At 39.8% G+C, this 26546-nt stretch overlaps 1 protein-coding gene across 1 annotated transcript in view; it reads left to right on the top strand.

The window, feature by feature from the left end:
• Window positions 1–25791, top strand: part of cacna1ea (calcium channel, voltage-dependent, R type, alpha 1E subunit a) — a 123865-nt gene extending 98074 nt beyond the window's left edge. Inside the window, exons 38-48 of the mRNA XM_073819857.1 lie at window positions 1220–1347; window positions 3794–3890; window positions 5511–5616; window positions 5723–5830; window positions 12009–12109; window positions 12342–12448; window positions 13889–14012; window positions 18161–18289; window positions 20001–20142; window positions 20492–20667; window positions 23259–25791. Of these exons, the coding sequence (XP_073675958.1) occupies window positions 1220–1347; window positions 3794–3890; window positions 5511–5616; window positions 5723–5830; window positions 12009–12109; window positions 12342–12448; window positions 13889–14012; window positions 18161–18289; window positions 20001–20142; window positions 20492–20667; window positions 23259–23750 (1710 nt within the window). The 3' untranslated portion in view covers window positions 23751–25791. The remainder of the gene's footprint in view (window positions 1–1219; window positions 1348–3793; window positions 3891–5510; window positions 5617–5722; window positions 5831–12008; window positions 12110–12341; window positions 12449–13888; window positions 14013–18160; window positions 18290–20000; window positions 20143–20491; window positions 20668–23258) is intronic.
• The last annotated feature ends 755 nt before the right edge of the window (window positions 25792–26546 follow it).

Below are 26546 nucleotides of genomic sequence, written 5' to 3'. Positions count from 1 at the left end.
ATCCATTTGTTTTGAATACAGCAAAAGCAGTAATATTGTGAAATATTTGTATTATCTAAAATGCTTTCTGTTTGAATATATTTTAAAATGTAATTTATTCCTGTGATCAAAGCTGATTTTTCAGCATCATTAAGCCATTCTTTAGTGTCACATAATCCTTCAGAAATCATTCTAATATGCTGATTTTCTGTACAAGAAACATTTATTATTATTATTATTATTTTCAATATTTAAAATAGTATTTTCTTTCATTAATAGAAAGATCCAAAGATCAGCATTTATCAGAAATAAAAAGCTTTTGTAACATGCACTATATACCATTCAAAAGCTTGGAGAAATGATAGAAATGAATAATTTTTTAGCATTTAAAGGATGCTTTAAATCGATCAAAAGTGATGATAAAGAAATTTGTAATGTTGCAAATAATTTATTTCAGATGAATGCTGTTCTTCTAAACGTTGTATTCATCAAAGAAATTTGAAAAAAATATATATATAGCTGTTTTCTACATAATAATAATAATAATAAAAGTTTTCTGAGCAGCAAATCAGAATATTAGAATGATTTCTGAAGAATCATGTGTCTGCAGTAATGATGCTAAAAATTCATCTTTAATATCACAGGAATAAGTTAAATTTTAAAATATATTCAAATAGAAAATAGTTAATTTAAATAGTAAAAATATTTCAAAATTTGACTGTTTTTGCTGTACTATGGATAAAAAAAAATGCAGGCTTGGTGAGCAGAAGAAAAACATTAAAATCTTACTGTTCAAATACTTTTGACTGGTAGTGTTTACATAACATTACAAACCTGTACACTCAAAATCAACAGACTTAGGACCTATTTACACCAAATCCATTTTTTGGCACATAAAATATATATGGTAAGTTTTATTTGCTTGTGTTTTTAAATTCAATATCATTAAACGTGTTGAGTCAAATTAAAAAGTCCTACAAAGCTACTTTTTACATTTTTAATAAGATAATAAATAATCAATACAAAGCATTTTCGGTTTTGGTTTTCGGGCCAAGTGCATCCAGAATTTTCGGTTTTGTTTTCAGCCAAGAATTTTAATTTCAGTTCATTCCTAATTAAAATTAAACTTGTATTATTGAAAACATGAATATCCACCACTGCTTAGCACTCTGAACCTCACTCAGTACCTTTCTGCTTCCTTGTCTATTTCTCAATTTTCACATCTCTAATTCTCTTTCAGATGTTAAATCTGTTTGTGGCCGTGATTATGGATAATTTTGAGTACCTGACACGTGATTCGTCCATTCTGGGTCCTCACCACTTGGATGAGTTTGTACGGATCTGGGGAGAGTATGACCGTGCAGCATGGTGAGAGATACAAAATTAAAATAAATAAAATAAAGATTATTTTGTCATTCTACAATATACTTATAAATACATGCAATTGTTTATTTACAATAGGTTTTTTTAACATATGCTGTATGAATGCCATATTTAAACAATGTGCAGAGAAATTTGCTTTGTAATTGTCATGTATGTTTCTGTTTCTTTCTTTACATTAATTTGAAACCCTGCAGAATTATTTAAAGGGGTCATATCATGAGGAATTTTCTATTTTTCTTAGTTTTTATTGAAAAATAAGAAGCAAACTTTGGCTGAATTCGGACCTTAAAATTACAGCAGTTTGATTGTTTGAGTCAGAGAAAGGGTGTAAATTGGAACTGCTAAATTATGATTGATTTTGACGCTAAATAAAATTTAACTTATGTATGGTATGACCCCTTTAAAGTGTATTCCATGAAAAATAACCACTCCTGAAGTTGTCTAATTTACTGTTAACGGCCAGTATTTCCTTCCCCAGTGGAAAGCTACACTATAAGGAGATGTACAAAGTAGTACGCTCAATATCACCTCCACTGGGCTTTGGAAAGAATTGCCCCTACAGGGTGGCATGCAAGGTTTGGCTCACCCACGAAAAAACTTCCCCTCTGCCTCTCTCTCCTCCTCTCCTTTTACCATTCCCCACTTTTTCGCTAGCTAACACCCGTCACCCCTCTCTCGTTCCCGTGATCTACTCCAGTGCTACTTTCCACCGGGTCAAAGACTGGCAGAGACAAGAGCTCAGCGCACAGAGAGACAGCTCATCCCTTTGGCCTGCGTCCCGCTCCTGAAGTGTGAATAACTGCTGCAGTTAATGACACTGAGAGCCATCCATCAGTGAACTCCATTAGATAATATCTAACACTGCCAATGGATGTCAGTAGGGATTTAGTCTCTCTGTGGCTGAATTGGATTTGGGGCTTTTATTGAACATTATTGTGTAAATGTGGGTTTTAGGTTAGAGGAGGGCAGACTCCTCATGTTCGCCATTGCCTCACCTGTTTGTAAATCAAGAGGACATTATGCTCATCTCTCCCCTGACGTATCACAGTGGCAGAAATTAACTTTGTATTCCTAAAGGGGAAATATTTTTTCCTTATAAGAGCATTTTTTTACATAATAAAAAAATCCATGATTTAATATAATTTATATATTATATTTAATCTAACATGCTAAATAAAAATATGATATATATTATATATTTTATATTTATATATTATATTTAAACACCTAAGCTCATCAAGGCTGCATTTACTTATGAAAAATACAGAAAAAAAATGTAATGGTGTGAAATATCTTTTACAGTTTAAAACAATGGTTTTCTATTTTAATATATTTTAAAATATAACTTATTCCTGTGATGCAAAGCTGAATTTTCATCAGCCATTACTTCAGTCTTCAGTGTCATGTAATTCTTCAGAAATATGAATATTTTTTTGGAACCTGTGATTCTTTTTTTATAGGATTCTTTGATGAATAAAAAGTTAAAATGAACAGCATTTTTTAAAAATAGAAATCTTTTCTAACAATATAAGTCTTTGCTGTCACTTTTTATCAATTTAACACATCCTTGGTAAATAAATGTATTAATTTCTTTGAAAAAAAAGAACAAAAATTTACTGACCACAAATTTTGTAGTTTATATTGTTACGAAAGATTTACATTTTAAATAAATGCTGTTCTTTTTTACTTTTTATATATGAAAGAATCGTGAAAAAGTATCACATGTTCCAACAAAATATTTAGCAGCAAAACGGTTTTCAATATTGATAATAAATCAGCATATTAGAATGATTTCTGAAGAATCATGTGACACTGAAGAATGGAAAATGATGCTGAAAATTCATTTAAAATTAATTGACATAGAAAACAGTTATTTTATATTGAAATAATATTTCACAATATTACATTTTTTTTCTGGATTTTTGATCAAAAAATGCAGCCTTAATAAGTATAAGCAAATTAATATCAAAATCTTACTAATCCCAAACTTTTGAACAGCAGTGTACTTGTTAATTTCTGACTCTGAGTAAAATGCCCCTTGTAGGTTAATGTATAATAATAGCAGTGCTTCCTATTCAATATAGCCAGTCAAATCCTCAGATCCACCTGCTTGACTCATCAGATCTTTGGCTGTTTTAATATTTTCTCTCCTTTAGCCTCTTCTATGCTAGCATTGCATAGAAAGACCTCCACCTGACCTCACCTCTATGTTTAATCAGTTTCCCTTTTTAACAGTTTTTCTTTTCCTAAGTATGAAACACATTAAAATGACCTTCCCTTTCCTGTCTCTTCCTTTTCCCTCTATCTTTTCTGTTGTTTCCTTTTTCCTCTATGCCAATCTTCCTCTCCTCCCTTGTTCCTTGGGAATGCCCAAATCTTCTTCCTCCTCCTCTTCTTCATCACATTGCCCCTGGTGACTGCCCCCTCCTAGTGGCCGTATTCATTACACTGATATGTACGAGATGCTGACCTGCATGTCGCCACCGCTTGGCCTGGGCAAGAAATGCCCCTCCAAAGTGGCGTATAAGGTAGTCTGCAGTATTACGATTTGAATGAAGTCTGCTTGTTTTCAAGAGGCTCAGTGTCCCCAAGATGTAATTGGACACTTTAGTTAAACTTAAAAGAACATGAATACCGTATCTTTGCATTATGTAAAATCATATTGAACCAAGTGAGAATAATTTGTGAGACACGAGTTAGTTAAGAGTTTGCACTTGTTTTTTTTTTTTTCATCTAATGCAGTGACATTTGAGTAACTTAAGTGTTTTAGGGCCACTGTAGGCCAAATAATTGCAATACATACAGTTGAGGTCAAAAATTTACATACACCTTGCAGAATCTGCAAAATGTTAATTATTTTACCAAAATAAAAGGGATCATAGAAAATGCATTTGATTGTTTATTTAGTACTGAACTGAATAAGATATTTCGCATAAAAGATGTTTACATATAGTCCACAAGATAAAATAGAACAAAAAAATTGTCCCCGTTCAAAACGTTTTATTCCCTTGATTCTTAAAACTGTGTTGTTACCTGAATGATCTACAGTTGTGTTTGTTTTTTTGTTTAGTGAGTTGTTAATGAGTCCTTTGTTTCTCCTGAGCAGTTAAACTGCCCGCTGTTCTTCAGAAAAATCCTTCAGGTCCTACAAATTCTTTGGTTTTCCAGTATTTTTTTGTATTTGAACCCTTTTCAACAATGACTGTTTGATTTTGAGATCCATCTTTTCACACTGAGGACAACTGAGGGACTCATATGCAGCTATCCAAGAAGGTTCAAACGCTCACTGTAGCTCCAGAAGGAAAAACCATGCATTAAGAGCTGAATGGAGATGTGTACAATTTTTCTTATTTTGCCTAAATATTGTATTTTTTCATTTAGTACTGCCCTTCAAAGGCTACAAAAAATACCTGATACCCTGATCTTCAAATTGTCAAGTTTTCACCCCCCCCCCCAGCTCTTAATGCATTGTGTTCCCTTATGAAGCATCAGTGAGCATTTGAACCTGTAATAGTTGCATATGAGTCCTCAGTGTATTAAGAATTAGTTTTTTTTTTTTTTATAAATTCAATTATTTTCTCTTGTGGACTATATGTAAAGTCTTTTATGTGAAATCTCTTACTCAGGTCAGTACTAATAAAAAAACTTTAGTGCTGCATTTTGAATGATCCCTCTTATTTTGGTAAAATAATTAACATTTTGCAAATTCTGCAAGGCGTATGTAAACTTTTGACCTCAACTGTAACTATATTATTATTATTTGTATTTTGTCATTTGTCTTTTTATCATCCTACCGTAAAGTCCCTGTACATCCACCAATGATACTTTATTTGAATATGTCACCTTAACGTCTTCGAAAACACTGTCATAACCCTAACATTTATTCCAGTGTTAAAGACAAATTGCAAGGGGCATATTCATAAAGTGTGAACCTTTTCCTGTTTCTATGCATAAATCTCTACTCTGTCTCTATCCAGTATATATGTGTTTCAACTGCGTGCATGAATGTGTGATGTGGCGTCTTTTTGCTTTTACCTTTAGAAGTACAAAGACAACTAAACCTATTTTTAAAACATTATCATTAACCTCTTAGCTTGGCAGTCCTTGTATTTCAATTGTCTTCTGTCCTTATGGTGACTTTCTCTCAGCGGTTGGTTCTAATGAACATGCCAGTTGACGAGGACATGTCCGTCCACTTTACTTCCACTCTCATGGCCCTGATACGCACTGCGCTGGATATTAAAATTGCTCGAGGTTGGCACCACTGCTAATTTTGATAAGTTTAGTAAAAAAATCTAACTTCCTCTGATTTGTCTTTTTTTCCCACAATAATATTAGTAAAATGGACTTTGTGTAACAGGGGGTGAGGACAGGGGTCAGATGGACATAGAACTGCAGAAGGAAATCAGTGTCATCTGGCCACACCTCTCACAGAAATCTCTTGATCTGCTTGTACCTATCCACAAAGGTGAGAGATATGTGTGAGAAATGTTCCTAAAGCCTCAACACTGTTTTATTTTAATTTCTTAAGTATAGTTCATCTTGTGCTTGACAGTTTAGTTTGTGGTCCCATTGTTGGCCACTAGTTCCCTTCCGGGAACTCGAGCCGCGTCAGGAACGCTATGGGGAACGCCATTGGCGGGCAGCACTCTGAATCATGTCTACAACCAATGAATGACGGGAGTGACATCACAGGCGCGGTGACGTCAGCGACCGGGAAGTATAAAGCGCGTGCGTTTGACGATCGCGGCAGCTTTTGTCATTCAGCGAGAGCGCTCTGTGTCTGTGTCTGTCCCGGTCATACTGCTGTTTTTTCGTGCCAGTTTGCACGGCTTTTATTTGAGTAGTATGACCTCTAAAATGCAACCAAAGGGGGAAAGAAAGTTAAGAAACTAAGGCGGTACAAGCAGCCACATAGATAGTGTGTTCCTCCCTGCCAATGCTTCATTGTTGGTGGGGATACACACAGTCTATGTGTGGTCTGCTTGAGTGTAGAGCACGCACAGTCAGCCCTCGAAAAGGCTGACTGTCCACAGTGTGAGCGTAAAAAGCTTCCACTGCGGGTGCTCCGTTCTCGGAAGGCTCTCTTCGAGGAGGGAGCCTTCGCTAGCGTTTCTCGCGGGTCTGGCCCCGCTTCCGCCGAGGCGGAGCAGTAGCTGCACTCGTGGGGATCGCAGCTCGATCTACTAGAGGGAAAGGAGACGGGTGTTTAAAAAATACCCTATCTCCTCTCCTACCTGGTGGATCGGTAAACCTCCTACTGGATAAGGAAGCCCGCAATGCGGTTACTTCCTTCCAGGAAGGGTTTTCAACGCTTCCCATATCTTCCTCCGAGGAGGTTGATGTGAAGAACGTTGTCAAAAGTATTCAACCGCCCCCCCTGATCGCCTCATTATGATGAGCTGGTGGTTGTGCTGACTAATGCATTAGCTGAATAAGAAATATGAGCCGCAGAAAAGCAAACGTTATGTTTTCTGCGGACTAAGTCAGCACTTCCAAAACGGAGCTTTCTGTCCTTCCCCGATCTGCACACTGAACTGTCTAGATCAGGGGAAAAACTAGAAAGAAAAGATGATGCCGCGGTTTGGACAGACGCTAATCAGCTATCTGTCGCCCAGTCTGGCATCATCCTTGAAAGCTCCGTCTTTGCTCTCCAGGCCGCCTAAATAAAACTTCAGGTTTGATGAGCAAATGTACACGTGTCGGGGTTCCTGGCGGGAAAAAATGAAACCCCAGCCGTGTACCAGCTCCTCACATAAGAGGCTCATATTAGGAGCATTGCAGCCCGTTTCCCTCCGGTGACACCTAGAGGGCGGGTTTAGCAACACTCCTGACCGGGGGCTTCAAAGACTGAGCCTGACCCGAGGGTCGTGCTTTGGTCTAAGAGGTCCTCGGCTAAATGGCCCAACTCTTATACCACAGGGCCGATGAGGGCAGCCCCTCTCGAGGGGGCTTGCATTGTCAAGCCTTCTCGGGCCCTCAGGAGATCTGTCAGCTAACCCTACCAGTGTTACAGGGCGCGGCAGTCTCCCGCGAACACCATTCTCTAGCTGTTCCGCCCAGAAACGTAGCGGCCCTGGAGAGTTCGCAACCCCCGCGGGGGTCTTCAGAGGAGCTAGTTCAGGAGCATCCTGCCAGTTCACTGTTACAGGTCTCCGAATTGGTTCCTCAGATAAATCCAGAAACCAGTCTCGAGAGGCCGGTTCCCCTAGTAAACTTTCTGGCAGCATGGAAACTACTGCCGAATGTTTCTATGCGGGTCCTGCAGAGAAAGGCTACTCCATTCAGTTCGGCGCCTAGCCACCGCCTTTCAGCGGGGTATTTCCAACTCTAGTAAACCCCGAGCAGGATCTGGTAATGGAACAGGAAGTGGAAACTCTTCTGAGGAAGGAGGCCATCGAGGTGGTCCCTCCTCAAGACAGGGAATCCGGGTTCTACAGCCGGTACTTCATTGTTCCGAAGAAGGATGGGGGGCTTCGGCCCATCTTAGATCTCAGGCTTCTAAACCGCTCAGTCAGAAAACTGAAGTTCAGAATGCTTACAGTCAAGCAGGTCGTGTCACAAATCAGGTCCGAGGACTGGTTTGTCACGATAGATCTAAAAGACGCATATTTTCACGTCTCCATCCTTCTTCAACACAGGAAGTTTCTCAGGTTCGCTTTCAGGGGCGAAGCTTACCAATACAGAGTACTTCCTTTCGGCCTAGCTCTCTCACCCCGCACTTCCACGAAGTGTGTGGATGCTGCGCTGGCTCCTTTGCGACTCCAGGGCATCCGCATACTCAACTACTGGCTGATCCTAGCCAGTCCGGAGCAGTTAGCAGTTCAACATCGAGATGCTGTTCTCGCTCACATGAAAGAGTTGGGGCTGAGACTCAACGCCAAGAAGGCGTGGTGTGGGATTCGACCACGATGCAGGCACGAATGTCTCCTGCTCGGATCGATTCCATACTTACTGCAGTAAATGCGGTCAAGCTAGGCCAGTCACTCACTGTCAAACAGTTTCAAGTACTGTTAGGTCTTATGGCAGCCGCTTCCAACGTGATACCTTTTGGACTGCTGCACATGAGACCACTTGCAGTGGTGGCTCAGGACCAGGGGGTTCTCCCCGAGGGGAAACCCGTTCCGCAAGATCAAGGTCACGCGGCGCTGCCTACGTGCCTTGGCCATGTGGAAGAAACCCTGGTTCCTCTCTCAGGGTCCGGTATTGGGGGCTCCCTGTCGCCGCGTCTCGCTAGCGACAGACGCCTCCCTCACCGGATGGGGGGCGGTCATCAGTGGCCACTCAACCCAAGGCCTGCGGGGAGCGATCATCATCTCTCCTGGCATAAATTGCCTAGACACTCCAGGCCCTGAAGTGTTTCCTTCCAGACCTGAGAAACCGTTATGTGCTGGTCCATACAGACAGCACTGCGGTGGTTTATTACATAAATCATCAAGGTCTCCGCTCACGCCCCTTGTACAAGCTGGCGTACTGGATCCTCCTGTGGTCCCAAGGAAAACTTCTCTCCCTGAGAGCAGTCCATATTCTTGGACATCTGAACTGGAAGCAGACGTCCTGTCGAGGCAGGGGCCGAGGCCCGGGGAATGGATGCTTCACCCAGAGGTGGTGAAGCAGATCTGGAGAGTGTTTGGCCAGGCTCAGGTGGACCTCTTTGCGACTCGAGAGATATCGCAAGGTCCCCTCTGGTACTCTCTAGTGCCTCCAGCTCCTGCGTGACTGGACGCTATGGTACAGACATGGCCGAGGCTTCGTCTGTACACCCTTCCCCGATCGCTCTGCTCCCGGGAGTTCTGGAATAAGTGTGACCCCTGAGGGGGCACATCTCATAGAGGCCAGTCTCTCAACCAAGGTTCCTGAGACCATCCCTCACTCCAGAGCTCCCTCTATGAGGAAACCCTATGACCTAAGAGGAAGTGGTCTACTGCATGGTGTACCAACAACAGTTTGACCCAGTTCACTGCCCGTTTGGTACAGTACTGGAGTCTCTGCAGTCTCACCATCCGCGGGGCTAACCCACTCCACCACAAAGGTCTGTTAGTGGGTAGGGTCCCCTTGGTCATGCGTTTTCCTCCACGGTCGGGAAATCAATGCTTCATCAGGAAGTAATGAAGCATGGAGAATTCTTATCCAGACTCAGTGGGACCTCTGGCGACTCGACAGATATCGCAATGTTCTCTCTGGTTCTCCTTAGTGCCTCCAGGTCCGCCCGGACTGGACTCCATAGTACAGACGTGGCCGAGGCTTCATCTGTGCATATTTTCCCGATCGCTCTGCGCCAGGAGTTCTGGAAAGAGCACGCCGGTACGGCTAGTCCGAGCATGGGTCTTGGACCTCCCCTCTCAGGCTGGGGGCGCGATCTGCTACCCCCACATGGAGAGGTGGAAAGTTATGGGTATGGCCCCTGGGGGGGCGCAACTCATAGATTCTGGTCTCTCAACCGAGGTTGTTGAGACCCTGCTCCAATCCAGAGCTCCCTCTACGAGGAAACCTTAAGTGGAACCGGTTTGCTTCAGGGTGTCACGAACACCATCTAGACCTAGCTACTGCCCGTTGGTACAGTACTAGAGTCCCTGCAAACTCACCTGTCCACAAAACCAGCTCACTCCACCCTGAGGGTGTTCGTGGCGGCTTACTGGCCTATCACGCCCCTTGTGGTGGCTCGTCGGTATGGTTTCCTCGGTGGTGCACTCAGGTTGAGACCCCGAGGGGTCTCAAGCCTCTATTTCCTCCACTCGTGGAGTGCGACCAATGGGAAGTATATCTGTCCAGTGTGAGCACTGGGCACATACGGCCATAAAAGAAAGAATGTGGCACGAACAGAGCTATCAGTAGATGGATCACGGATGCCATTTCTACTACTTCCAAGTCCTTTGGTCTCCCAGCTCCATGGGGAGTCAAGACTCACTCCTACTGAGGCTGTCTGCCTCTAAAAAGCTCTGATGGCAGGTTTCCTTAGAACCAGGACATCTGCAGTGCTGCGGGTTGGTCCTCGCCTCTGACATTACATCAGATTCTATGAACTCGACCTCAGAGCCGCTCCAGGCTCCGCTGTCCTCTCGACTTAGCGAGTCTAGGTCCAAGAGAGTCAGCCACCTCCCTAGCCAGGAGGAGACTTCTCAAGGCGCATTCTTTCTGCGGAAAGAAGAGAAGTCGTTCTTCGCCACGACGCTCCTCGTGTGCCTGAGGGCCGAGGAGTGTCCCTGCATCCTTGTGAGCCCGAGGGCCGAGGATCAGACTGCCCTACTTTGTTCTCGTGTCCCGAGGGCCGAGAACCATACAGCCCTCTTGTCCGCGGAATGCTAGACAATGGCTTAATTCTCCTCGTGTTCTGGCAAGACTGAACCAGACCGAGTGTATTTCGGTCCCTCTGGTCCGGATTCTCCTAGACCAAGGACTAAGACTCCTCGCGTGCCTGAGGGCCGAGGAGTGCCTCTTGCGCTGGCTGGGCAACCAGGCAGAGGCCCACTGCTATCCTCGTGCGCCTGAGGGCCGAGGATTTTACAGCCCTCTTGTCCGTGGAATACTAGACAATGGCTTTTTCTACTCGTGTCCTGGCAGGAATACCAGGCCGAGCTTTCGGTCCCTCTTGTTCTGGCAGAACCCCAGACAAAGGACTAAGACTCCTCGCGTGCCTGAGGGCCGAGGAGTGCCTCTTGCACTGGCTGGGCAACCAGGCAGAGGCCCACTGCTATCCTCGTGCGCCTGAGGGCCGAGGATTTTACAGCCCTCTTGTCCGTGGAATACTAGACAATGGCTTTTTCTGCTCGTGTCCTGGCAGGAATACCAGGCCGAGCTTTCGGTCCCTCTTGTTCTGGCAGAACCCCAGACAAAGGACTAAGACTCCTCGTGAGCCCGAGGGCCGAGGAGTACCTCTTGCACTGGCTGGCGAACCAGGCAGAGGTCCACTTGTTCTCGTGTGCCTGAGGGCCGAGAACCATACAGCCCTCTTGTCCGCAGAATGCTAGACAATGGCTTATTCCCCCTCGTGTTCTGGCGCTAAAAGCTACCAGACCGAGTGTATTTCGGTCCCTCTGGTTCTGGCTTTTCCCAGACCAAGGACTAAGACTCCACGTGTGCCTGAGGGCCGAGGAGTGCCTCTCGTTCTGGCTGGCGACCAGACAGAGGAAGACTACCATTCCTCGTGTGCCCGAGGGCCGAGGACTACAGGGCCTTCTTGTCCGCGGCATGCTAGACAAGGGCTCTTTCTTTTCCACCCTGGTTGAGCAGACACTGCGCAGGGCTTGGAAATTATGGGGGCGTTGGTAGTCTCGTTCCCCATAGCGTTCCTGACGCGGCTCGAGTTCCCGGAAGGGAACGTCTCAGGTTACGTATGTAACCCTAGTTCCCTGAGGGAACGAGACGCCGCGTCTCGGACCATAATTCCCGCACCCTGCGGCGCTCGCTTCATTCCTAAAAGAGCTGCCGCGATCGTCAAACGCACGCGCTTTATACTTCCCGGTCGCTGACGTCACCGCGCCTGTGACATCACTCCCGTCATTCATTGGTTGTAGACATGATTCAGAGTGCTGCCCGCCAATGGCGTTCCCCATAGCGTTCCTGACGCGGCGTCTCGTTCCCTCAGGGAACTAGGGTTACATACGTAACCTGAGACGTTTTCTACAACAAACAAATCTTTCTTTCAGCCAGTGACATGACCATTGGGAAGATTTATGCAGCCATGATGATCATGGACTACTACAAGCAGAACAAAGCTAAGAAGCTCCGCCAGCAGCTTGAGGAACAGGTAAAGATCTAATAAGCTAAAGACTAGTTAACTCACAACCTTAGGCATTTTAAGTCAGCTTATAGCCTTTATCCAACATTGCTATCTGACTGCATAGAATGCCATTCATTCTACTTTATATCTTTTCAACTTTGGGAAGTTAACACTTCAAATCGAAATATACTGTTTTTTGGGCTACTAGATCACTGTGTCACTGGAGAGATCGTGCTGATTGTCTAATGTTGTTTTTCAGAAACATGCACCGATGTTCCAACGCATGGATGCGTCTTCACTGCCACAGGACATTCTCTGCGGTGCCAAAGCTCTGCCATTCCTGACCCACAGTGCAGGATCTGCCCTGTAATTGTACATGTTGTGTATGTGTGTGTGTGTGTGTGTGTGTGTGAGTACTGGACATTCATCCTGTTATCTGTTTGCATCAGTGCTATTTTAGTATCAATGACATACCACTATGGTTTTTTCAATATTTTGAATTTGATTTTTTTTTTTTTACTGTTTTCATTTTCATTTTAGTTGAAGTTTAAGTAACTTTATTGTATTTTTGTAATTTTTATTTATTTATTATATCTATATAGCTTTTAGTTTTAATTAAATTTTAGTTTGTTTTAGTTACACAATATGGTGCACTATTTTAAAGCATAAGATCCACATTTGTTTAACATTATCATTTTTGTAATAAAATATAAAATGTTATATAAACTTTTACGTTAATTACCTATAGGTCATATGTTATGCTATATAATGAAAATATATATAGACTTCCATTCAAACGTTTGGGATAAGTAATTTTTTTTAAAGAAGTTTCTTATGCTTATCAAGGCTGGATTTATTTGATCAAAAATCCAAAAAATGTAATTTATTCTTGTGATGCAAAGATGAATTTTTAGCATCATTACTTTAGTGTTCAGTGTTACATGATCCTTCAGAAATCATTGTAATATGCTGATTTATTATCAAGGTTGACAACAGTTGTGCTGCTTAATGTTTTGTTGGAGTTATTATTTCAGGATTCTTTAACAAATAAAAAGTTAAAAAGAACAGCATTTACATAAAATAGAAATCTTTTGTAAAAATATACACTACCATTGAAAAGTTTTTGGGTAAAAAAAGTTTGGGTCAGTAAATTTGTATTCTTTGTTTATTTGAAAGAAATTAACACTTTTATTCACCAAGGATGTGTTAAATTGATAAAAAGTGATAGCAAAGACTTATATTGTTAGAAAAGATTCCTATTTTGAATAAATGCTGTTCTTTTTAACTTTTTATTCATAAAAGAATCCTGAAAAAATAATCACAGGTTCCAACGAAATATTAACTGTTTCCAACATTGATAATAAAAGTAATTAATCAGCATATTAGAATTATTTTTGAAGAATCACATGACACTAAAGACTGTAGAGTAATGTCTGATGAAAATTCAGCTTTGCATCACAGGAATAAATTAAATTTTAAAATATATTAAAATAAAATTAAAACCATTTTTTAAACTGTAATAATATTTAATATAATAAATGCAGCCTTCATGTGCATAAGATAATTCTTTAAAAACTTCTCAATATTACTGATCCCAAACTTTTGAGTGGCACTCTATATATAAATGTTTATGCATTTATAAAGCTTATATGTTTATAGCTAACAATGTCATACACTTTTTAAAATGAATTGTCCTAAAAATCTTATTTCTGATCACCAAAATCAGTGTTTGTACTACAGTTTGTACCCTATTTGTGGTGCAAGGCAACATGAGATAATTGACACGTTTCTGTGTTGTTTCCTCAGGACTAGAGGTGGGTTTGTGGCACTTAGCCCCATCTCCCCTCAAGATCTTTTCATGCAGCCGTTGGCCCAAGACAGCATGGAAGAGCGGGATGAATACCAACACCAGTATCACCTTCAGAGTATGGTAGGAGAAAAATACTAAATACCAAAATACACAAAGAAATACATCTCATCTCAGACATACGGGCACAGTATGCCTTGATATGTATTGCATGATGTGTTTTATTCATTATTTTACATATGTGCATGAAATACCTGACAGCTACTTTGTTTTGTGAAACAGCATTCACAATCTATTTAAAATTCTCAAACTGTATGTGAAATCAGGCTCATTGTCAGTGTTTCTCCCTGATACAAATGGTAACAGGGTCTGAATACCACACAGCCACACACTAATCCATTTGTAAAAGGTTTAAGAATAGAAAAGAGAAACAACATTTTCAGAGTCATATTTGAAATATGATTTGCAAAGCACAGACTGTAATTGGCAGCATCTGGTCAGTAAAACAAAGGTTTAATTTAAATTTCTGTTAGTTTGGTTGCTTAGTTTATATGTGGAGCTAAAGAAGTAGTCCAACACTTATGAAAATAATATTAAAACTGGGACACGTCAGAGACTGTGGGTAGCATGTGTGGGACAATTTCAATTTGGCCTGGTTTGACAGTTTGTTTATTCTGTACAGTCTGTACAGAACAGAAAGGACAAAAAAAATAAGCAGAATAACTGGGACAGTGGAATTATTAATTAAATATTTAATTTAACATGTAGATACAACAAGCTAAAAATCCTAAAAAACTGCAACTTTTGATATCTCCTAAAAATTTCTGCCAGTGGTTTGTCAGAATTTCCAAAGTGAGTAGGTTCATTTTTAAAAGCTGTTAAAAGCTAAGTTTACATGCATACACAGCATGTTTTTTTGGCTTAATATTTTGAAAGGTGACAGATATAATTACAACAGTCCATCCATTTTGACGTCTATTCACATTAAATATATATAAATGACTTACAATTATTATTTGAGGAATATGGAAGCACTTTTCCTCCGCATAAGAAAAAAAAATCATGCTTTGGTAAATCATAATTATGAGATTAAAAAATCACAGATAAGACAAATAGATAAAACGATTTACTATGACAAAAAATAATTTCTCATGTAACAAAAATGATTTATTAAAGCATGTATTAAGTTTGGAAATGCACTTCCATAGAGGCACTAGCAAACTTGCCATCTGATCGGATTGATGTCTAATCTATCTGCATGGACATCACCTCTCTGATTCACAGTCCTGCATGATGCTTCTACGTTTCCTGATTCATTTTCTCTTCACATTTGCAGCTTTATTGCCATCCTTTTATTTGCCTTCTGGCCTTGTAAAGGGAGAGATTTTAGAGAGTTGTTTATTAAGGTTTGGAAGAGTGTATTGATGTGGTTTCTCAAGGTTAGACTACTAGGTCCTGATAACTTCCAGCACTTATATAACCAGTGAGAAGTTATACACAAGCTTAGATGTCTTTCTGTGCTCTTATCTGTACTCTTATTTTCTACCCCTCCTGGTAGCTTTTTCTTTGCCTCTCTGCCATGAACTGTGATATAACACTAGATGTCTTCAGGGATTTTAAGTTGGTTTATGTTTGGAACTGTTTGTGCAAGAGCGCTTGTGTGTACGCCCAACATGTGTGGCTTCTGCTTTGAAACGTTCTATACTTCTTTTGAGTCTTTTGAGTTGCTTATGCGTATTGGCTATATGTTGTGCTTATGGTGATTCACTCTTTACTTTTACTCTGACATTTTTGGATCTCTTACCTTTCAATAAATTCTTGCTCCTAAAAAAGGAGTATTACATTAGCCAGGTTCTTCTGACTTCTGACTTCTCATAACCTTGCATTTCTATTCTATGTCCACTCCTAACGATAACACACTTGGTGCAATGATATTGCTCCCAAAAATGCTTATATAATGTTTATATAATGTTTATCTTCTTACCCCCAGGGCATCCAAGATGTTGGTGACTTTGTTTCTTCAGTAGAACACAAACAAAGATTTTTAACTCAAACTGTTGCAGTCTGTCAGTCATATAATGACAGTAAATGGGCTCCACGGCTTTGAGAGTCAAAAAAACATACACAGACAAAACCAAATTAAACCCTGCGGCTCGTGATGATACATTGAGGTCTTAAGACAACTGAACAGTATTGTGACGAAGAGCAAGCAACCATAACTTTCAGTCGATCAGGCTCAAAAATTGGGAGTCAGTGAAAAGTCAACACTCCCGGATGAGTTTGCGTAAGCAAGCGTAATCTTTTAGTTTTTTAATCGGTTAATGCGTCTTCTATGCCAGAGCATCACAGCTGTTGTGGATACACTCAGGCCAGTTGGACATTGCGGTGGATCAAAAATTATATAAATACTGTTCAGTTTCTTGCACAGACTGATTGTTTTGTGTCTTAAGACCTCAATGTATCGTCACCGGCCTAAGGATTTAATTTGGTTTTGTCTGTGTATGTTTTTTTGACCCTCCAAGCTGTGGAGCCCATTGACTGCCGTTACATGACTGACAGACTGCAACGGTTTGAGTTAAAAATCTTTGTTTGTGTTCTATTGAAGAAACAAAGTCACCTACATCTTAAATGCCCTGGGGGTAAGCAGATAAACATCAAATTTTCATTTTTGGGTGAACTATCCTTTTAAGGCCCGTTCACACCAGGAATGACAATGATAACTACAACTATAAAGTTCTAAATATATTTCTAAATTTAGGAGAATAGCAGAGTTCACACCACAATGATAAAGATGGTATAGAAAAACTATATTGCTGGAATCACTTTCAGAACTCAAATTTAAAGGGCTTGTACAGTTAAAATAGCAGAAGACTTTTTGGAGAAGCTGTGCACATCAAACAGAGTAACATAAAACCTAATGGGATAGTTCACACAAAAATAAAAATTTTGTCATTAATTACTGATTTTCATGTCGTACCAAACCTGTAAGATCTTCGTTCGTCTTCCGAACACATTGAGATATTTTTGATGAAATCCGAGAGTTTCTAACCCTAAATAGACAGCAGGGTTCTACCACATTTAAGTTAAAAAAAAGGTACCAACAACATCGACAAAATAGTCCATTTGACATTGGTGGTTTAACCATAATTTTATGAAGCTCTAGAATTTCATCAAAAATGTCTTTGTGTTCCAAAGACGAACAAAGGTCTTATGGGTTTGGAACGACATGAGGGTGAGTAATTAATGACAGAATTTTCATTTTTGGGTGAACTTTCTCTTTAAAACTACATCAGGTATCCAGCACTACTTTCAACAACATTGTCTTGCCTCCTTTGGAGTTGCAGTGAAAAAGACTGTTTTGTTTTTATTCCATTACATTGACTTTGTTAGCTAAATTCAATGTTAAATTAAAGCTGGAATACACTGCACAACTTTTAAAATCGAAACAGATTTTTTAAACAATAGGCATCATACACTTACTGACTTTGTAAACCTTGACAGAGGAAAACTGGCCATCATACACTACGCGACTGAGGATAATACACTAGCAGACTCTGAAGTAATTCCGATCAAAACAAACTCATGCAGAAACGTGTGCCTTGTTGCTAGAAGACGCATAACAAATGAAAACAATATGCAATATGCAAACATGTTTGATATCCTCCGACTGGATAGAATCTGTGACCATCAGTCACTATTCGATTTTCTATGGAATCTGTCAACTCAAATCTGCAGACTCGCTCTGATTTAGCACAACTAGTGTCAACTTCTCCAGACTGTAAATCGCTGGAAAAATGGGGCAAAAATCAAGTAGTGTATTCCAGGCTTTAGATAGATTACACTAGCTAGATTAATTGTTTAGATATGCTCGAAAAAAAGCATGATGAAGACATCTGCTGGTTACAGCCCTGTAAATGCAACAACAAAAACTGATACTGAAATTTTATGACCATGAATAAAATAAGCAAAACTCTCTTAGTGGAGTGACAGATTTTCTTCTCTCGTCTTTTTCACATGCAGGGTATATCTCATGTTTCTTCTTTAGTGTCTTTGCGAAACTTAAAGCAGCAGCAGGTCACTTACATCCACATATGTTAGTTTTAAAACTGGAATGTTGTGAAGAAATACTGCTGTGGATGCAAATATAGTTATCGATGTAGTTTTTATCACTCTTGGTGTGAACGGAGCTTTAAATCTGCTAAGTGTTGTTTTTTAAGCAAGGACTGAATGTCTTTCCCTCCTCCCCGTTTTTTCTCTTTCTAACTGCGTAGGTGCCAGAGCACAAAGAATATTGCAGTGTGCTGTGCCCCACTAGCATGCAGTCTGATCCTCTGCAAGTGCCAGGGAGAGGCGTCTCTATCCGAGCCTCTTCCATGCCTCGCCTGGCGGTAGAGCCACAGGTACCACCTGTGTTCGCTTAGCTTAGCGATATCTAGCTGCTCTGTCTAAATCTGCTTTGTGGTTATCGTCAGCGTTGGTGTTGATCCCCAAGATGGAATAGAAGCAGTGGGTAGAAAAGTGTGGTTTGTGATTTGGTGGAAATGTAATGTCTAACCCTGCTGGAAAATCTAACTAAAACCAGCTTCTGATTAAGTTTGCTGACCTGTTTATGAAAGGATCCCTTTGAAAATATTAATGTGGAATTACAGTGTTTAACTTATACATTTTGACAAAGCTTCAAATATATACACTACTAGTTAAAAGTTTTTGAACAGTAAGATTTTAAGATTTTTAAGATTTTTAAGTCTCTTCTGCCCACCAAGCCTGCATTTATTTGATCCACAGTACATCAAAAAGAGTACTTTTAAAAAAATATTTTTACAATTTAAAATAACTGTTTTCTATTTGAATATATTTTAAAATGTAATTTATTCCTGTGGTCAAAGCTGAATTTCCAGCATCATTACTCGGCATCATTACTGACAGTCTTAAGTGTCGCATGATCCTTCAGAAATCATTCTAATATTCTGATTTGCTGTTCAAGAAACTTTTTTTTTATGATTATTTTGATCAGTATTTAAAACAGTTGAGTATATTTTCTTCAGGATTCTTTTATGAATAGATCCAAAAGATAAAAAAAAAAAATTGGCATTTATCTGAAATAAAAAGCTTTTGTAACATTATACACTATACCATTCAGAGGCTTAGAGTCAGTATAATTTTTTTGGGGAAAGAAATTATAGAAATTAATACTTTAATTTAGCATGGATGCTTTAAATTGATCAAAAGTTATGATAAAGAGATTTATAATATTTTATAAAATTTATAATTCTATTTCAAATAAATGCTGTTCTTCTGAATGTGTTCTTCCTATTCATCAAAAAAAAAACTGAAAAAATTCTACTCAGCTATTTTCAACATAATAATAATAATAATAATAATAATAATAAATGTTTTTTGAGCAGTAAATCAGAATATTAGAATGATTTCTGAAGGATCATGTGACTGGAGTAATACATTATATTTTAAAATATATTCAAACAGAAAATAGTTCATTTAAATAGTAAAAATATAAAATTTTACTGTTCTTGCTGTACTTTGGATCAAATAAATGCAGGCTTAGTGAGCAGAAGAGACTTATTTAAAAAATAATTAAAAATCTTAGCTTAAATATATATATAATTTTTATATAAATATAAAAGTCATATACATATTGATATAATACTAGTATATGAAATCATTATTAATATTATATATGATTTAATTAGGGTAAAATATTTTAAATGGATGATCAACTAGTGTGCCCAAAGTCAACTTATTTAGAACTGGTGGATTTTGTTTAATTTTGTAGGGGCCTATGGTGTAACTAACTACCATAAACAAACCATCTTAACCAGCTTGACCAATTTATTTTTTGCCAGCAGGGAATGTAAGGAGGTGGTGGTTGCCCTTGTTAGTTTAGTTTAGAAACGTTTTTAATGTATAGAAACTCATTTCATTTACATTGTTTAGTGTAATGTCACTTGTTCGGTTTCAAAGAGAGAGTGTATAAATCTTACAGCATAACATGAATTTCTTTCATCTTTGTCTGTTTCTCTGTTGTTTGTTGATGCATGTGTGCTCTTGTGGTTCGTATGTGTGTTTGTTCTCTGTTTTGTCCATGTACAGCAGGTGTCTTCAGAGAGTAAACTGATGAAGCGCTCATTCTCCACAATCGGTGATCAGTGTGTGAATGGTGACTGGCAGGAAGAGTTTTCACTGGAGAGGGTGAGCCCAGACCGACTGGAAAGACCCAGGCAAAGAAGCTTCAGAGGTAAGTTCGCAATAGTCTCAGCCTCAGACGTCATGCCCACAGACCATTGGCTCAACGTCTGATACATATGGCACACAAAATTAGAAACACGTCGAGTTTTCACGTGCCTAAACTCTCTTATTTACACACCTGATTCAGATCATCAGCTCATCAGATGAGAGCTCCATAAATTGAGTGTGTCAGATAAGAGAGGTACAAAACATGTGCAGAGCAGTGGGTCCCCAGGACCAGGATTGATATCAGACATGTGCATGTGCTTTGTGAAGATGCCCAGGCCATGGCCACATTTATGTGTCAGTTTTTGTGTCTGCACTTGTCTTAACATGTGCTTATGTTTGTGCATGTGCAGCTGTCAGGTCAAACCTGCGGGAGCCAGTTGACAAAGAGAGAGGACGGTCTAAAGAGCGAAGACACCTGCTGTCTCCAGACTTGTCTCGCTGCAACTCAGAAGAAAGGAGTCAGTCCCAAGAGAGACGCCACTCTCGATCACCTAGTGAGAGCAGGAAGCACACGACCCTCAGACAGGTGAGGACACAAACACATGTGCATACTCTATGATCTGGCAGAACATTTAGTGTTTGCTATGGTAATTTGAAAAAGCTCTTATTCCTAAATATTACACTTTGGCACATACTCATCCCACATCAATTGTGCTGCTCATACCTCAAATTACAGTTCTATTTTATGAGAGGTAAGCCATTCGTTTGTTTAAGTGATTGGACTTAAATGGCCAAAAAAATCCCATGGACTTACAGTATCATTCAAAAGTTTAGAGATAGAATATATTTACTCAACAAGATTAATTAAATTGATCAAAGTGATGCTAAAAACATGTTACAATGTTACAAAAGATTTCTATGTCAAATAAATGCTGTTCTGTTAAACTTTCATGTAAATGAATCATGAAATTTCTTAATGATTCCCACAAAAAATATTTGGGATAGTTCACCCAAAAATAAAAAGTCCAATAAAGTGCATCCATCATAAAAAGTACTCCACACAGCTTCAGAGGATTAATAAAGGTCTTCTGAAGTGAATCAATGCGTTTGTATAAGAGTTAAGGTTTGCCTAATATTAAGCTTCTGCTAACTGTGGTATGCACGTTTACAAGAGAGTGGCATTCCAGCAGATGACATAGACCAATTCAGTATTTGCAAAGTGTGATGATGTTTTTTTGTAGGCGGAGCTTATCTGGTTGCAAAAAAAATATGTTTTTTAGGTAGCAGTCTATAGAGCCATGGAATAAAAGAATAAAAAAGGTCAATTTAAGTTTGAGCGTGTTGAGCTCCAGGTTGTTATGACTGCACCAGACAGCCAGCTCTTTAACCTCCTGTCTGTAAGCATACTCATCACCGTCCTGAATGAGGCCGATAAGTGTGGTGTCGTCTGCAAACTTCAGGAGCTTGACAGAGGGGTCTTTAGAGGTACAGTCATTAGTATACAGGGAGAAGAGCAGTGGGGAGAGGACACAACCCTAAGGGGCACCAGTGCTGATAGTACGGGTGCTGGATGAGAATTTTCCCAGCCTCACTAGCTGCTGTCTGTCTGTCAAGAAGCTGGTGATCCACTGACAGAGAGCGGTGGGCACAGAGAGCTGAGTTAGTTTGGGCAGGAGGAGGTTTGGGATGATAGTGTTGAAGGCTGAACTGAAGTCCACAAACAGGATCCTCACATAAGTCCCTGATTTATCCAGATGCTGCATGATGAAATGAAGACCCATGTTCACTGCATCATCTACAGACCTGTTTGCTTGATAAGCAAACTGCAGGAGGTCCAGTAAGGGTCCGGTGATGTCCTTCAGATAAGCCAGAACCAGTTTTTCAAACAGCTTCATGATGACAGATGTTAGCGCCATAGGTCTGTAGTCGTTAAGTCCTGTTATTTTGGGTTTCTTTGGAATAGGGATGATTGTCGAACGTTTGAAGGAGGTGGGGACTTCACACAACCCCAGAGATCTATTGAGAAGATGGGGGCCAGCTGATCAGCACTGGTTTTCAGACAGGCTGGTGTCACACCGTCAGGGCCTGGTGCCTTCCTTCTTTTGTTCTCTGTGAATATTATGTAGGCCTATTGTTTAAATCAAAGTTGAGTAATCATAGCAGTTTCATCCATAGTCTGTCTGTTTAAACCTCAGCATTTAACTTTAAATAGCATCTTTGATGACAGTATTCTATAAAAAAATTATTTGCATTTCGATTCTGGCATCAAAAGGCTTATTTCATGCATTTTACCCATTTCCCTCCACTTGTTACCAACACTCAGCTGCAAGTGACGTCTACTACGAACTGGTGTATAGGATGTAGGTGTAAGCTTTGGTGAGAATATGCTAGTCTCACAAAAACCAAATTTTGTTTACAGCAAAGGAAAACCAGTGTCCTCCTGGCTTTCATAAAAAAAAATTCTTTACAAATTCTCATTTTGTTCTTCTAATTTGTGACCTACATCCTCCCTCATCTGCTAGATTGCCACTCTATTGTGTATGGGTGTACGGCAATTAGCAGAAGTGAGAGATTATTAAGTTATAAATATGTATATTTTTCTTACACAAATGCTTTGATTCACTTCAGAAGGCATTTATTAACCCGTAGAGCCATGTGGAGTACTTTTTTGATGAATGATTGCACTTTATCGGACTTCTAAATTTCAACACTCATTCACTGCCATTATAAAGCTTGGAAGAACCAGGACATTTTTCAATATAACTCTGAATATATTTGTCTGAAAGAAGAAAGTCATATATAAAATTATTTCAGACAGTGTCATGTGACACTGAAGACTGGAAAATGGCTTCTGAAAATTCAACTGTGCCATCATAGAAATAAATTACATTTTAAAATGTATTCAAATAGAAATTGTAATAATGTTTCACAATATTACTGTTTTTAATTAATCTGTAAATAAATGTAGCTTTGGTGAGCATAACACACTTCACTCAAAAAACTTAAACTTTAAAATTAATAAACTTAAATAACGTAATAAATCAAACTTTTTAACAGTATGCACGGTAAAGGACATACCTTCTAATTATGAATTTATTTCTTCCCTCCCACACCTCATTGGTTTCTCTCTCTTTATTTACTCAAAATCCTTTACCCCATCTCTTCATATCCCAATAGGGAAATACTTCAGGCAGCCCAATTCCCTCCACTTCTGATTCAGGGACGCCTCGAGGGCGCCGCCAACTCCCACAGACACCTTCTCGGCCTAGGCCTCACATCTCCTACTCTCCATTAGTGTGTCGCGCCAATCCCACACAAGGGGAGGCTCGGTCACAGCCGCAGCCAGCAGAAGAAGGGGAGGAGCCATCCGGTACTGGGCCAGGCACCGCCATGGCCCACTCCACCCCTCACCGTTACATCTCAGAGCCATACCTGACACTGCAGGAGGACGTAAACAGTCCAGACTCAAGTGGTTTAGAGGAGACTCTCACTTTCGAGGCTGCCATGGCTACCAGCCTGGGCCGCTCCAACACCATTAGCTCGGCTCCACAACTACGTCACACCTGGCAGGTGCCTAACGGACATTTCCGTAAACGCTTAGCACAAGCCACGTCGGGAACATCAGGCTGCGAGCTTCTCAGTGACACAGATGAGGATGACCGGTGTTAGATTGATGCCTCTGAACTTTGTGCCTCGATCTACAGAAAAAAAATATGCCTGTGTGTGTTTAATTGTGTGTTTGTGAATGTGGAGTCTGATCAGAGATGTTTAATCATCTCAGAAGAACCATACTAAAGATCTGAAGATCACAAACTGCAGCAAACATGCTTAAATGATCTACAGTTCCACTGAGGGTTGAAGATCGGGTTTGTGCCCTTACACTTTCTCTGAACCGCTGGCTAATGCAGATACATCCAAATGCATCATCAGGATTTGGGTCTTGCCCGAACGCACTCAGGTTTTCAAACCTGCCTCCAAATATAGAGATGTCCCATCAGCAGAAAATCTGTATTCTGCCGATAAGGTTCATATACAGTGTTTACATGGTCCTTTCCTGGCATAATATACAGCAGTGTGGATGCCACTTGTTTTTGATTTTCAGATGCTGATGGGCAGATAACAGATGCGTATTGGGGGCTTTGACATCCTGATTGTTCTGCAACCTGTGTCGGTGGTTTATTTAGGAGGTACACACAAGCATACGCTGTAATACACACACTCAGAATGCAGGCCGTGATGTTCAGTCTGTCCATGACGAGAGGTAAATACCCCTTTAACTACATATCGTAATAATGACTGACATTCCGTGAAGGTAACAGGGCCTGATAAATAGTGCATGACATTAATGCAAGTGGATCCAGGTGACATCCTGGCCTTTAACAATGGAGTCTATATGGAGGACTCATGTATCGTATGTAAATATTATAAATCCAGTATATGTACTGAGAAGTTTCCAAGCCATGTTTTCTGTAAAGAACTTAAATTGTCTTAAAGATGTTATCTTTTGTGACAAGATGACCAATCCCTGTCCTTTCTATTTGTAATGCAAACTATTTGAAATGGTTATGGTTCACATACGCCATGTTATGTTTTATTAGACTCATCATCTCATTCATTTCTAGCTGATTTTTTCTTGGCCCTTAAGAAAATTTCTAATAAGTCTCTCTTTGGGTGAATCTCACAAAGCCTGTCAGGGTCATTATTTCACCACAAAGTCAAGAGGATATAATAAGCTATTATATTTTGCAGAAATAAAATGAAGCATACATTATGCAAACAACCATTATGATTTTTTGCATTGCCACACAGAACTTTTTACTTGTGCAGTGAATACAATACAAAAGTAAAATTCGTTGCAAACATATGAGTCTTGTGAGAATATGATTAATACTATATAATTCTGGATGCATTGCAGTCATGACAATTTACGTAATTGCCATTATAATAATGTCACAATGCAAATAATCTTAATGGTACAAAAATAGGGATTCTTGCTTCCTATGCAAATTATAATTTCAAAGCAGCAGCAACAACTACAACAACAACAAAAAGGGTAAGATATGACCTGTACATGTTTTACTGTGATTCACCCCTTTAGCTCTAATAATAGAATGGGAAAGCAATTACAATGAGTGTTTGTTGCCTTTGGGTTCATTTGTAATGTTTATTGTAAATTTCCGTTTGGCTTAGAAACTGAATGACACCAGTAGTTTAAATCAATAAGAAGCATCACCTCCTTCATAGGTTCTAGGCCTAGCAGAGAAGCTGCTCTACTGAATGCTTTTGCAATTCAAAATATACGTTTAGCCTGAATAAGGTGAGCTGGAATTGAAACGTAGCTGTAGGAAATGGGCGTAACGTGTAATATTAGTCCTTTTGAGTATTGTAGCAGAAGTATGGAACCAATGTTATTGGTCAGCCAACATGCCTCGTCAGACTGGTCTCCTCTTTCGATTCCACACAAACAATACAATGGATTTTTAAATGAATAAACATCTTTGGTTAGTTTCTGTATATGCAGCATCTTCTTAAAAACATTTTAAAATCAGTTGCCCCTCAAGAGAATTTCTGTATCATGTGTTGTGTTGTAATTTGTTTTTCTTGACATGTTCCTGAATGTGAATAGAGAGTATTTGGTACTTGTTCTTCATGGCCTGCTGGGGGTCGCTGCCTTGTGAATTATATGAAATAAAAAAAGATTCCCATTGCAGCTGAGTCTCTGATTCCTAAATCTTATGGTTGTTGTTCTGTGTGATTTGTTTTACAGTTTAAACTTGATGCTGTGCCATGTGTGAGTGGTTAGAGTGGATTCTGTGATCTAGCATACTGTTTTCAGTCAGCTCTGAGGGTGTTGAAAACTATTTCTTCTCTCCTATACGGCTCTATTGGCAGTATCACGGTTATTTATAAACTCTATTTCAAACTGTGAGATTCTCTATAGCGCTTCAGCAGTGTGTTGTTGATGATGATTTACTGCTGCTGTCTATATTTGGCCTGTCCCACTTTCCTGAAAGCCCAACCATCTGTTTTTCTATAAAAACAAAAAGTGAGAATGCCCACGAATGTACTAAGTATATAGCATTAGACTGTAAGGATCATTTTAGAATCATTTCTGAGGAAAAAAGATTCTTGTGATCCCACAAGAGATGGGTAGGTAGTCAAACAAAAGGATGGATGGACAGATAGATGAATGGACTGATATACATATAGCTAGATGGTAGATAAATGGGTAGATGTGTAGTTAGATATAGTAGTAGATTTATGGGTGGGTAGATAGATAGATAGATAGATAGATAGATAGATAGATAGATAGATAGATAGATAGATAGATAGATGACATGAGTAGATTGGTAGACATGGGTAGACATTTGGGAGATATATAAGCAGATTTGTGGGTAGACAGATATATCAGCAGACATGAGTAGAAGGGTAGACAAATGGGTAGATGTATAGGCAGACATGGGT

Source organism: Garra rufa, chromosome 15 (genome assembly GCF_049309525.1).
Source record: "Garra rufa chromosome 15, GarRuf1.0, whole genome shotgun sequence".
NCBI classification, from domain to species: domain Eukaryota; kingdom Metazoa; phylum Chordata; class Actinopteri; order Cypriniformes; family Cyprinidae; genus Garra; species Garra rufa.
This window is presented reverse-complemented; position numbering and strand designations above follow the sequence as displayed.